The sequence below is a fragment of the Oreochromis niloticus genome, linkage group LG16 (genome assembly GCF_001858045.2).
Source record: "Oreochromis niloticus isolate F11D_XX linkage group LG16, O_niloticus_UMD_NMBU, whole genome shotgun sequence".
Taxonomy (NCBI): domain Eukaryota; kingdom Metazoa; phylum Chordata; class Actinopteri; order Cichliformes; family Cichlidae; genus Oreochromis; species Oreochromis niloticus.
The window spans coordinates 28,399,187-28,412,991 of NC_031987.2; the positions used below are offsets into that span (position 1 = coordinate 28,399,187).

Genomic DNA, 13,805 nt, shown 5'->3' on the forward strand with positions numbered 1-13,805 from the left:
GTTTTTGTTTTTTTTTTGTCTTATTGCTTATTGTAAGTTTACATTTACAGGTAGAGAGGCACCTGTAAATGTAATGGCATCATGGCAGCATAGGAACAAGTTCTGAGCACAAGATCCATCGGGCTGGGGTCTACTGCACAAGGCAAGACCCCAGGTGCAGACAGTGTAAAGATGCCCCTGAGACAATCCAGCACATAACAGCAGGGTGCAAGATGCTAGCAGGCAGGGCATATATGGACTGCCATAACCAAGTGGCTGGCATAATGTACAGAAACATCTGTGCTGAATATGACCTGGAAGTCCCGAGGTCAAAATGTGAGACGCCCCCTGGGGTGGTGGAGAATGACCAAGCTAAGATCCTGTGGGATTTCCAGATTCAGACGGACAAAATGGTGGTGGCTAACCAACCGCACACAGTGGTGGTAGACAAGCAGAAGAAGACGGCCGTAGTGATAGTCGTGATGATACCAAATGACAGCAACATTAGGAAGAAGGAACACAAGACGCTTGAGAAGTACCAAGGGCTCAGAGAGTTTAAGAAGATGTGGAGGGTGAATGTAACAGTAGTGCCAGTAGTAATCGGAGCAGTCGGTGCAGTGACTCTCAAGCTAGGCGAGTGGCTCCAGCAGATCCTGGGAACATCATCCGAGATCTCTGTCCAGAAGAGTGCAGTCCTAGGAACAGCAAAGATATTGTGCAGGACCCTGCCTATATGGAAAATAAATAGAAAAAAATTATAAAAGACTTGCATCAGATGTGGCCTACTTTATATAGTGAATCATATAAGGCTTATATGATTTACTCATGAAAGTGGCCACTCATATATATGGTTTTAGTAAGTATCCAAAACATACAAGGGATCTTATATCTGTTTTCACTCTTGTATGCTTTTCATACAAGTTTCACACAAGACAAATACAAACTTTATAAGATTTATATCTTTTCCATATGGGTGAAGCTCCCAGGCCTCTCGTAGAGGACCCGAGTTTGAAGGGGGCCACCTATATTTAGGAAACTTCCCTTTTTGTTTATCTGTGTTATCTTTGTCTAATATTAACATTTGGTTTGATGATCTGAAATATTTAGGTGTGACAAACATACAAAAAATAGGAAATCAAGAATGGCCAAACACTTTTTACACCACTATAGTTGCCTGCAAATAGACATTCTGAATCTAATCTCCTAAGTCCTGCCATTTTCCATTGTGCAGTCTGCTCTCCTTGCCTGTCCTGTGTTCCTGTAAGGAGTTCAGAATTGACAGGCGGTTACTCACTTCCTAGAAGCCGCTCATTTCCATTTAATTCAGATTTATTGATATTTTGCCAAATTAACAGTTGCCCCATAGTGCTTTATAATGTAAGGTAAAGATAATACAATACAACAATACACACAAACAGTCAGGTGACCCCTATGAGCAAGCACCTGGCGACAGTGGGAAGAAAATAAATCCCCTTTAAAGAAGAAGAAGGATCAGACTTATGTAGGGGCAACCATCTGCCATTACCGGTTGGGGTGAGGGGAGGAAGACAGGACAAAAGTCATTCTGTAGAAGAGAGACAGAGATTAATAATAACTCTTTAAATGCAGAGTGGTGTACAAGCACATAGTGAGTGAAAAGAGGTGAGTAAAGAAGAAGTGCATCATGGAAAGCCCCCAAAATTCTAGGCCTATTGCAGCATAAAAAAGAGAGGATGATGGGTTACCTGATCCAGCCCTAACTGTATGCTTTGTTCTGTAAGAACTACTCCAATGTTTAACATTGGCATATGCCAAAGTCAAGTGTGATAGATTGTCAAAAACCAAGTGTAGCCACTTACATAGACAAAAATCTTTCTAAGAGAGATTGCAGTCATTACCAGTGAGACTGCAGCTGTTTGCAGAAAGGTTGCCTCCTATCAGGTGAAATGAGTCATGATACTCATAGTATCCCCAGGCTATTTTAATGTATTTAATAAAAATATTGATTGATTGATTAGTATCACTGTATCTATACAATAGAAAATAGTGTGATACTATACTGTATCAGGGGTCTCAAACTCCAGTCCTCTAGGGCCGGTGTCCTGAAACTTTTCCATGTGTCCTTGTTGCAACCCACCTGAATACAATTAGTTAGGTTGGGCAACACATGGAGGACAGAAACAGAACGAAAACCTAGAAACCAGGAACTATAAGTATAATACAAATAGAAAACCATAATTCAAAGAGTATAACTTAAACCAAAAAACACAAACACTGGGTCACCAGACCCAGGACCGTGACATGACAGAAAAAACACATTACTTGTAGATACTAAAGATTAAAGTAAAAGAGGCTGAACAGATGAGTGACAGACCTTCACAGTACAGTTCCCTGGTGGACAAAGCAACCTGATAAAAACTTTCCACCGGCTGAGCTGATTCACTGTGTGCATTTGTTTCGTGAATATATCTCAAGGTATATTTTGAGTTCAAATACCTTTGAATTTATACGACACACAGCATGAGTTGCATGTTGTACGGATTTTGATTTGTTTTTGCTTATTCATTTAACCTGGCTATGTTGCTTTGCATCTGATTTATAATTTAAACATTTTTTTTTCCAATGCATTAATGGATGAGGTGTTAAATGCTACATATATAACTTTAGATGGGTATGTTGAAGTTAACAAGTACAGATATGTTTATTTTTTTATTTTCTTTATATTATATAGTTTAATAATCTGCAGTAATTCTACTATTGTGTACATAATCTGGATTCATAAAAACCTTCATGAGCCTATGTACATTTTCATTGCAGCTTTGCTATTGAACTGTGTTCTTTACAGCACAACTGTTTATCCAAAACTGCTGATTGACGTTTTATCTGAAAAACAAGTCATAACATATTCAGCCTGTATCTTTCAGTTGTTTATGTTTTACACTCTAGGTGGTTCTGAGTTCTTTCTCTTGGCAGCCATGGCCTATGACAGATATGTGGCTATATGTAAACCTCTACAATATCAAACTATCATGGGTAAAACCACTGTGAGTATTTTCCTGTTCATAGCTTTGCTTATACCTGCTTGTCATATTGCAGTCCCAGCAATAGGGAGTGCTGAAGCAACATTGTGTAATGTTAATTTAAAGGGAATATTTTGTAATAATGCAATTTACACTCTTCAGTGTGTAAGGTCAAGATTAAATACTGTATTTGGAGTAGTTAGTTTAATAGATCTTGTAATACTTCCTATGGTCTTTGTAGTTTTCACATATACAAAAATATTTATCGTCTCTTATCAAAGTGGTAAAGAAATTAGAAAAAAAGCTGCTGAGACGTGTTTACCCCACCTGTTAGTTTTAATCAATTTCTCCTGTTTAAGTATCTACGATGTAAGCATAGCTCGAGTGGAATCAGATTTTCCCAAAACTGCGCGATTAATAATGACATTACAAATAGTGCTCTATCATCCATTGTTTAATCCATTCATTTATGGGATCAAAATGAAGGAAATTTCTAAACAGCTAAAAAGATTTTTCTGTCATGATAAAAATCATTTCATGAAGACTAAGTTCCTGCAATTTGTTCTGTAATTACTCTGCTGCTATTACTGAAAACACTTTTTATTTATTATAATCAAATCACCCAAACTGCCATCTGGTAAATGTTCATGTTTACTGCATCTGTGGAAAAGGGGGAATAAGTAAAACATAAAAATGTAATTATAACCAATTTGATCAGGAATGTGTAGCTGCATTTATGAAAATAGGAAGCTGGCATCATTTGCTTTGGGCATAGTAAGGTATATTTTGACAAGAAGACAAAAATTCCAGGTTGACCGTGGACTGTATTGTTTTGCAGTATCTGATTATTCAAACTCTAACAGAGTAATCTGTCTTTTCCAAGAAAATATGTTTCAGCAATATCAATGACATTTGTACCCATATTCTCATATAGACAGATAGATTTTTTTTCCTTTTTAATAAGACCAACTACTGTAATTTCCTTTTGTGCTCATTTGCAAAAACTTGACTGTTTGATCCAGTGTACAGTCCAGTACAGTGGCTGTATTGGCTTTCCTGTCTGTCTTTCTGTACTCTCAGGGGAAAAGGTTGATTCAGATTCATTTTGACTTGGCCTTTCCAAGACTTGCATTAACCATTTAGGCCCTTATAAATAAACTAATCTATTGCAAAACCTGCTGTAACAAACCTGACAGTTCTTGGCATAAGCATGTACAGACAAACAACTATTTAAATGCTAAAAGCGCTGCAGAAAAAACAATGTAAAGTATATATGTATATATAAGACAGCATGCATTTTGCAGTATTTTCCCATCAACTGAAATATCAGCACTCGACAATAACTCTCATCACAGTTATCCACAGGCCACTGACCCCAGATAAGTGACTGTGACTCTTCAGCTGGCCCCACACCCAGCGCATAAAAACTTAACAAATTCACACCAGGTGCACATATCAACTCACCTGGCCCACTCGCTCTGCCCCACCTTGTCGGAATCGCAAGACATACCATACTACGATACCATATTGCAATTTTCTAACATTTTTTGTATGCTGAGTATTACACAAGTATTCCCATTCTGTTTTCATTTATTTAATAAAATATTGATATTTAGCATCAATGGATCAATACAACATTGCCATATAAAATATACTATATATACACAACACTAGGGATGGGTATCGAAAACCGGTTCTTGTTGAGAACCGGTTCCCACTGTTTCAATTCCTTGGAATTGTTTGCCATTTTTGCAAACGATTCCCTTATCGATTCCAGTCGCCCGGAATGACATCACCACGTTGCGGAGCGTCGGAGCGTACCTGGCAGGAAACACGGCGCCTAAGTGGCTCAAACGCTTAAAAGTTTGTTTATACTTTACGCGAACGGATTGTCATCCGTTCAGGGCAACTTGCAATACTTGCAAAGTAGATATTTCATTAAGGGAGGAAACACTACGAATATGCAAAAGCATTTTCTCACAAAACACGCGATGAACTTAAATGAATGTCTTTAATTCCGCTCTGGACTCGTGAATCTCAACCCAGCAGCAGCAGCGGTAACGTTTGCACGTCATCTCCCGTTAATGCGGCAGGTAAATAATCAACTAACAGTGCATATTATGTTAGCGCGATCTGCTTTATTACAAAACCTGCCATTGTGCATTTAGGTGACCATGATGAGAGAGACAGACAGAGTCTGGCTGGCGCTCGCTGGCAGTTGTCGCTGCAGTCTACCGGTAGCGTCTCTTTTCAGGCCCGCATGTCACCGAGCAGTGACTAGTTTGTGGTCAAAACCTTGCAGCCATTTGCCACAGCAGATGGTAAGTGAATGTGTTTAATTGTAGGCAGGGACATTACTGGATATTCTTGTGTAATTGCTACAGAATAATTTATGTTACACTTTGTTATTGCTACAGAAGAATATTTATTTTATTATTTTACATTTACAATTTTCCCCGGGGACCCTGTGACACCCCATTGAAGAGCCGTAGGCTGGATCTCTTAAGATCTCACTGTTGGGTTTGTAAGGCCATGTTACTCCTAAATTTCTATCTTGTTGAAAGAGAAGATATAAAACAGTTCTAAGCTAATCAACCTTAGTGTTCTCCTTTTTAAAAACAAGAATCGATAAGAGAATCGATAAAGAATCGAATCGTTAAACAGAATCGAAAATGGAATCGGAATCGTTAAAATCTTATCAATACCCATCCCTACACAACACTGTACTATCTCGATTCCCCCCCCGCCCAGGTGTCTAAGGCTATGTTCACACTGCAGGCAAAAGCACATCAAATCCGACTTTTTGGATCCTATGCGACCCATATCTGATCATGGTGTGACAGTTTGAACAGCACAAATCCGATATTTTCAAATCCGACCTGGGTCACTTTCGTATGTGGTACTGAATCCGATACATATCTGATGTTTTAGAAAGCGACTGCTGTTTGAATGGTCATGTCACGTTAAATCCGTCTTTTATGTCACTGACATAAGACAGACGGCAATTATCAGCGCTGGAGAAGACAAACGAGAAAGCATGGCGGCAGAAACTGGAGACGGAGCGAGTCAGTGGACAGAAGATGAGGTTTTGGACTTGATCAGCATATGGGGACATAAGTCTATTCAAGCTAAACTTGAATCCCACCACTCCTGGTTCTGACTCCATGTCCATATATACCTCTGCATGGAGGTAGCAGCCACTGCTCCAAACAAGGCCATTGTTAAAGCACAGGCTCTCTTTTTTCTCAGTGTCCTTCTTTCTCTAATTAATTTGTCAAAATTCTGTCGGTTACAACTGTGCAGAAATTGATAGACTGCTGCAACAACATCTGCTAGCTCTGTAGCTGCCATTTTTACTTCGGTAAACAGAGCGCGTTGTGTGTGACGTCTTCCTTTGCACATACGGGCCGCTTTGAGGGTCGTAAACCATTCACACTAGAGCACGTTTGCTGTCACATTTATTTGTAGTGTGAACAACCAGACAAACAAAATTGGATTTGATCAAAAAAATCTGAATTGAGCATTAAGACCTGCAGTGAGGAAAATAGTGGTTTGTACAGCAAACAGTACAAACTTTGGATGTAGCAAAGTAGTACAGCCAGTGGATGAGGGAGATCACGAAACTGGACGGAGGGCGACACAGACAATTTATGCAGGAGGGAATCAGGCAAAGAGGAATCACCTGGCGAACACAGCTGGCAAAGATCTAACAGACGAGACAGGGGGAAGAAAAACTGAACATTATGCATTCAAGACAGAAGACTAGAGAGGTAAAAACAGAATGCACGAGAAACTGAGACACAGACTGTCAAAACCCAGGGAACAGAGGAAAAAGACAGAGAGGACGAGGAAACAAGGGACAGAGAGGGCAAGAGAGCGATGGACAACACACACATACACACACACACAGACATCACTTGGGAAACTGGCAACTAAAAGACAAGGGGCAAAACAGGGAGGCACACATAACACAGGAGATTCAGGGCAGGACACAGAGGAAAGACTAAGACAAACAGGACGTGAAAGGGAACAGGCTAAATGAACAAGCACCTGAGACTAGAAATACAAATTATGAAACTAAGAAGCACAAAAAGACTCACCAATACCAAATAAAGGCTAAAAAAACAGATCACCACAATTATAAACAAGGTTCAAAAATCCAAAACCCAAAACACTGGGGTCAACGACCCAGGTGCCCTAACAATTACAACATTGTTTAATGTTTCACTTGCCACAATACAACAATTTCAGGTCTAAGAGCTTCCTTCTAGCCATGATCCCAGCAAGACCTCATCCAACCAGATTCATTCAATACACAATAGAATCTTTCTAGGGTACTAAAATTTTGGTGTTGAAATAAAACACAAGTTATGGCAGCTAAATAAATGAGGAATTTGTAGTATCAACTAAAGCCTCATTATTCAGCCACTTGTGAGGCTGAACAATCACGTTACCTTTATAGTTCAGCTCCCTGGAGGACGAGCTAACCTGATAAAACCTTTCACAGAGTAAGATGATTCACTGTGCGCATTTGACTGATGAATGTACTCCAAGATATATTTCAAGTTCAAATACCTGCAAATGAATGAAGGAAAGACAACACAGGTTGCATATTAGTGCAGTTTTGTTTTGTTATTTGTTATTCTTCATTAACACTGCTGGTTTTATAATTTTTTTCAAAGCATTAATGGATGAGGTATTAAATGCTACATATTTAACTTTAGATGGGTATGTTGAAGTTAACAAGTACAGATATGTTTATTTTTTCATTTTCTTTATATTATATAGTTTAATAATCTGCAGTAATTCTACTATTGTGTACATAATCTGGATTCATATAAACCTTCATGAGCCTATGTACATTTTCATTGCAGCTTTGCTATTGAACTGTGTTCTTTACAGCACAACTGTTTATCCAAAACTGCTGATTGACTTTTTATCTGAAAAACAAGTCACAACATATTCAGCCTGTCTCTTTCAGTTTTTTACATTTTACACTTTAGGCAGTTCAGAGTTCTTTCTCTTGGCAGCCATGGCCTATGACAGATATGTGGCTATTTGTAAACCTCTACAATATCAAACTATCATGGGTAAAACCACTGTGAGTATTTTCTTGGCTGTAGCATGGCTTGTACCTGCTTGTCATATTGTAGTCTTAACAGCTGGGAGTGCTGAAGCAACATTGTGCAACTTTAACTTAAAAGGAATATTTTGTAATAATGCAGTTTACACTCTTCAGTGTGTAAAGTCAAGATTAATTACTGTATTTGGAGTAGTTGCTTTAATAGATCTTGTAATATTACCTATGCTCTTCATAGTTTTTACATACTCAAACATTTTTATCCTCACTTATCAAAGTTGTAAAGAAGTGAGGAAGAAAGCTGCGGAGACGTGTTTACCCCATTTGTTAGTTTTATTTAGCTTCTCCTGTTTAAGTATCTACGATGTAAGCATAGCTCGAGTAGAATCAGATTTTCCCAAAACTGCGCGATTAATAATGACATTACAAATAGTGCTCTATCATCCGTTGCTTAATCCATTCATTTATGGGCTCAAAATGAAGGACATTTCTAAACAGCTAAAAAGATTTTTCTATCATGATTAAATCATTTCATGTATTAACTCTGAATGCTAAGGTGCAACAATTTGTTTTGTAATAATTTTCCTGCCATCATTGAAAATGCTTTTCATTTAACATAATGAAGTCATTCAAACTATTATTCAGAAAAGTACAGGAAAAAATAAAACATGCCATGTTCATCTGTATTTGTAAATAAATTGAACATTATATTATTATTAAAGTGCATTGAAGTCTGTTGTTATGCTCAGTAAAATGCTCATGTGAATAGGGTTTAAGACCTATGGTTAATTTACATTAACAGCTTTTGGTGAAGTATTTAAATACAAATATAAATGGCCTTCTTTTATGAAAGGTTCACCAATTACAAGATAGTTTATTTGATTACCTATCCTCTTACCTATCAGATTAATTTTGTCAGACTTTCATATTTTATTTTGGATTTTTTTTTTTTACATTATTGGTGATTCTTATATACTATGCTGTGTAATAAAGATTTTCCACTAAAGGAATGGGTGGTAACACTTTATAAAACTGTGATAGCTGCAATAGCTTTATAATAACTACATCTTCCTCCCTTGTCACAAATCATGGGCCAGTGCAATTTATTGTCATCTATCTAGAATGTCTATAAAACATTTGAAAAAGTACAATCCCAATTCCAAAAAAGTTGGGATATAAAAAAGAATCCAATAATTTGCAGATTATTTATTTACCACCGATTATTTATTCACAAGACATCATACAGTAACAAACATGTAAAATGCTTAACATGAGATTACTATTTATTTTACAATATATTAGCCCATCCTAAAAAAAAGATAGAATTTGAGCAAATAAAATGGCTGGAAAAGCAATCCACCATCCATCCATCCATCCATCCATCCATCCATCTTCTTCCACTTATCCAGGGCAGAGTGATGGGGGCAGGAGCCTAAGAAGAGAAGCCCAGACCTCCCTGTCCCCAGCCACCCCCCAGCTTGTCCAGGAGAACAGTAAGGTGTTCCCTGGACAGCCAAGAAATATAATCTCTCCAGCATGTCTGCCCCAGGGCCTCCTCCCAGTGGGACATGCCTGGAACACTTCACCCAGCAGGCGTCTAGGAGGCATCCTTGACAGATGCCTGAACCACCTCAGTTGGCTCCTTTCGAAGTGAAGGAGCAGCGACTCTACTCTACTTTCCTTCCCACTGTCGCCAAAGTGCTTGCTCATAGGGGGTCATATGATTGTTGGGTTTTTCTCTGTATTTATTATTGTGCTATCTACTGTACAATATAAAGCGCCTTGAGGCGACTTTTGTTTTGATTTGGCGCTATATAAATAAAATTGAATTGAATTGAACTCTGCACCCCTCCCAAGATTCCTAAACTCCCCCACTTAAAGCAGGAACATGTCCCTGGCACAGAGTGGGCACTCCAACCTTTTCTGGCTGAGGCCATGGCCTCAGATTTGGAAGTGCTGATTCCCACCACTTCACACTCGGCTGCCAACCATTCCAGTGTGAGCTGGAGGCCGCTGCCCAGCACACGTTGCACCTGACCCCTACGGCACCTACTGCACGTGGTGGGACTACAGGAGACGGCACCTCCTGCAGGTGATGAGCTTACAGGCCACCACCCACAGGAGTTGTGCTAAAAAGAAAGCGCTCAAAAAACGCTAAAGGAACGTTTTGCTATTTAATTTAATTAAAGGTTTAAGGTTTTGAAAACAATTTTTGGAAAACATCAAGACAATGGTCAAGGCAAAGTTGATGTTGCACCAGGGATCACCTCTGAGACACTTTCTTGTTAACAAGGATAGATAAGTTGGTAAATGGGGCTAGGCAGGATACAATGTTCGCAAATGACATTGTGATGTGTAGTGAGAATAATTGGAAGACAGTCTGGAGAGATGGAGGTATAGACCGGTAAGAAGAGGAATGAAAGTCGGTAAAAAAAAAGTCAGAATCCATGTGTGTAAATAAGAGAGAGAAAGGTGAACATGTAAGAAGTAGAGATCACAAGGATAGATGAGTTAAATACAGGGGTCAACCATTCAAAGCAATGGGCACTACTCAAGACAGGTGAAAAGAGAGTGCAGATTTGATGTAAGTTTTGGGGACGGTGGCACTGATAAAAAAGACAGAAGGTGAAGATGGTAGAGTTGAAGATGCTAAGATTTCCACTGGGAATGACCAGCAGCAAAAAAATTAGAAATGAGTATCTCAGAAGGACAGGTCAAGTTAAGCAGTTGGGAGGCAAAGCTAGAGAGGCAAGATTGAGATGATTTGCACATGTGAAGAGGAGGGATAGCGGATATAAAAGGATGGAAAAAGGATGTTGAATATGGAGCTAGCAGCCAGAACACAAAAAGGAAGTTCACAGAGAAGGGTCTTGGATATAGTGAAGGAAGATATGTGGAGGGTTGGAGTGACAGAGGATCTTGCTTGAAATGAAGTGAGGTGGAGACAGATAATTGACACTGGCAGCCCCAAAAAGGAGTAGCCCAGAGAAGAAAAAGATCCTACGTGATGTACTGTATTTCAAATTAGTCCATAATATATTCTTCCAGTCTTCAGTAGTCTGATTGCGGTGTTTCATGGCCCAGGCAAGCCCTTTTGTCTTATTCTGATGTCTTAGCAATGGCTTTCTGGCTGCAGCTAGTCCTGTCAAACCTGCAGCTCAAAGTCCTCTCTTCACAGTTGAAATGGAGACATGCTTACTATTACAGCTTACTACTAAGCTGTGCTTGAAGCTGTTGTCCATTGAACCACTTATCATGCAAGCTGTTAACTCTAAGGAACTTGTCCTCTGATTCAGTTGTGGTTTTGGGTCTGCCAGACCTCTTCCTGTCAGAGTTTGCCCCAGTGCCTTTTGATGGTGAAGGAAACTGTACTTACTGACACCTTGACTTTCTTTGCAATTTCTTTGTAGGAAAGACCTACATTTTTAAGTGTTATGCTGGTCTGTCTCTCTTCCACTGTTAATTGCCTTTTTCTCACCTTTTTTGTGCAACACACTACTTTCTGCAGCACAGGGTTTGGGGAAACCCTGCCTTTTTTTTAACCTCTTGGAGTTCATCACTTACCTTTGTACCATTTCAAGCTATTTATTGGACTTGAAAGACTTAAATTGGAATAAATAATTGGAAAAATTGGTGTGTTCTAAAAAGAACCCTCACTGTTCTATCAATTTGTCAAATAATGATATTCTCTAAAGTAAATTTAGGTGTGTTTTTGATCATGATTCATATCACACTGATGACGGATTTTTAGGCTAATAGTTAGGCTAACACACTTACCTCTCATCTTTTCTTTCCTCACAAAACCGATAGTGTCTTTTAAGTGTCTCTCAGCTCAATTCTTAGCATATTTTGGTTCCTGCAACTGGTCCGTCGGGCTATTGTCTCCCCAGAAACACTTCCCTTGTGCTTTTGGAAATCTGTTTTTTCCTATTTTTGTTGTGTTTTGTGTGCTTTTGCGTTTTTCTTATTGCTGGTGTTTTCTTAAGTTGCAGTCCGTTTGGCCTCTCAGGGCCACCGTAAATGATCTTGAAGTGCATTAACTATTTTGTCTCCCCACATTGCATTGCAGAGTGCATGATGTCGATCTATATTAAATTGTCTTAGCCTGAAAAGAATTACATATTTAAATATAGCACTATATTTACTGTCATTTTATTATCATTTCTGCCGGTCAACTAAGTTTTTCTTCTTTTAAATTTTTTTAAAATTAATACGCATGTATGTATGTAGTAAAAGAGGAGGAGCCAGAAAATGTACCAATGTAAGTAAGGGCTAACCACTTGTGTCTCCAGAGGTTGAACATGGTAACAGGTCTTTGTGGAGAGCTGAATGAGATATATGGAGCTTGAAGTTTCATTTTCATCATATATTTGGTCTGACTTGAACAGTTCACTTTCTAAAGATGAACACACACCAAGTTTAGGTATCTATGAATAATAATATTTTATATGTACTACTTTTAAACATTCTGCCTGTTTAAAATTTTAGTTTATAATATCTGATCTTCGTGCCGAAATGAATATAACATATATAACTTTTGGTGGTCATGTGGAAGTGGAGAAATATAGATATATTTATTTTGTAATTATGTTTATGGTATATGTTCTAATAATTTGCAGCAATTGCACTATTGTGTGGCTTATCATAACTCACAAAAGCCTCCATGAGCCTATGTACATTTTCATTGCTGCTTTGTTAGTGAACTCTGTTCTTTTGAGCACTGTGATCTACCCGAAGCTTTTGATTGACTTCTTATCTGAAAAACAGATTATTTTGTATCACGCCTGTCTTTTTCAAGTATTCATGTTTTATGTTCTAAGCAGTTCAGAATTCTTACTGCTGTCAGCCATGGCTTATGACAGATATGTGTCTATATGTAAACCTCTGCAATATCCAACTATCATGAGAAGAACAACAGTCAGTATTTTCCTGCTTTTGTCCTGGTTTTTACCTGCTATTCAGATTGTAGTGCCAGTACTAAGAAATTCAATTACACCACTCTGTAACTTTACTTTGAAAGGTATATTTTGTAACAATTCGGTCAACCATCTTTATTGTGTAACTTCAAAAGCACTATCTATATATGGTATGGTCGTTCTATTTAATGGTGCACTTTTCCCCATGCTTTTTATACTTTTTACATACATAAAGATAATTATAGTTGCCTGTCAGAGTTGTGGAAATGTCAGAAAAAAAGCTGCACAAACCTGTTTGCCTCACGTGCTAGTTCTAATCAACTATTCTTGTTTGGTTACTTATGATATGGTTATAGTTAGACTGGAATCAGAGTTTCCTAAAACTGCACGTTTTATAATGACATTGCAGTTTGTAACATATAACCCTCTCTGCAATCCAATAATATATGGACTAAAAATGAAAGAAATCTCTAAAAACCTCAAAAGGTTGTTCTCTTGACCTAAAGTAAACTATTGTAGACTTTTATAGTCTTTTTTTTTTTTTTTTTTTTTTAAATAATGTTTCTTAGTGTTTATTTAAGAGGTGTTAAATGATATGTGATCTTTGGTAGGTTTTTAATAAGACCTATCATTTCTGAGAAATATTCTTTTCAGTCTAAAAACTGATAAATTTCTCCAGCTATTCAAAGCATGGGATTCTGTTTAGTAATTTTTGGATTATTCATTAAAAATATTACTATCATTACTCCTATTCATAATATTGTTTCTTAATATACAGTTTAAGGACATTCGAAATGATTGATTGAATGAAAACCAAAAATATATAGCTTT

At 38.0% G+C, this 13,805-nt stretch overlaps 3 protein-coding genes across 3 annotated transcripts; all 3 read left to right on the forward strand.

The window, feature by feature from the left end:
- The first annotated feature begins 2,588 nt into the window (after nucleotides 1-2,588).
- Nucleotides 2,589-3,548, forward strand: LOC100693089 (olfactory receptor-like protein OLF4). Its single transcript, XM_003449523.1, has one exon. It carries the CDS (start codon nucleotides 2,589-2,591, stop codon nucleotides 3,546-3,548), a length of 960 nt encoding a protein of 319 aa, XP_003449571.1.
- A 4,117-nt stretch (nucleotides 3,549-7,665) lies between these two features.
- Nucleotides 7,666-8,583, forward strand: LOC109200150 (olfactory receptor 6N2-like). The gene has a single exon (XM_019355621.1). It carries the CDS (start codon nucleotides 7,666-7,668, stop codon nucleotides 8,581-8,583), a length of 918 nt encoding a protein of 305 aa, XP_019211166.1.
- A 1,092-nt stretch (nucleotides 8,584-9,675) lies between these two features.
- LOC100692544 (olfactory receptor-like protein COR3) lies at nucleotides 9,676-13,473 on the forward strand. The gene is made up of 3 exons (XM_003449521.2): nucleotides 9,676-9,756; nucleotides 9,916-10,056; nucleotides 12,547-13,473. Exons 1-3 carry the CDS (start codon nucleotides 9,676-9,678, stop codon nucleotides 13,471-13,473), a joined length of 1,149 nt encoding a protein of 382 aa, XP_003449569.2.
- Nucleotides 13,474-13,805: the final 332 nt, after the last annotated feature.

What these genes read in the sequence shown, in the direction of transcription:
- LOC100693089 (XM_003449523.1), top strand. Translation starts at nt 2,589, where the DNA reads ATGGATGAGGTGTTAAATGCTACATATATAACTTTAGATGGGTATGTT.
- LOC109200150 (XM_019355621.1), top strand. Translation starts at nt 7,666, where the DNA reads ATGGATGAGGTATTAAATGCTACATATTTAACTTTAGATGGGTATGTT.
- LOC100692544 (XM_003449521.2), top strand. Translation starts at nt 9,676, where the DNA reads ATGCCTGAACCACCTCAGTTGGCTCCTTTCGAAGTGAAGGAGCAGCGA. An exon ending in TCCTTCCCACTGTCGCCAAA is followed by an intron (nt 9,757 to 9,915) that starts GTGCTTGCTCAT and finishes ACCCCTCCCAAG; the next exon opens with ATTCCTAAACTCCCCCACTT. An exon ending in CGGCTGCCAACCATTCCAGT is followed by an intron (nt 10,057 to 12,546) that starts GTGAGCTGGAGG and finishes TTAAAATTTTAG; the next exon opens with TTTATAATATCTGATCTTCG.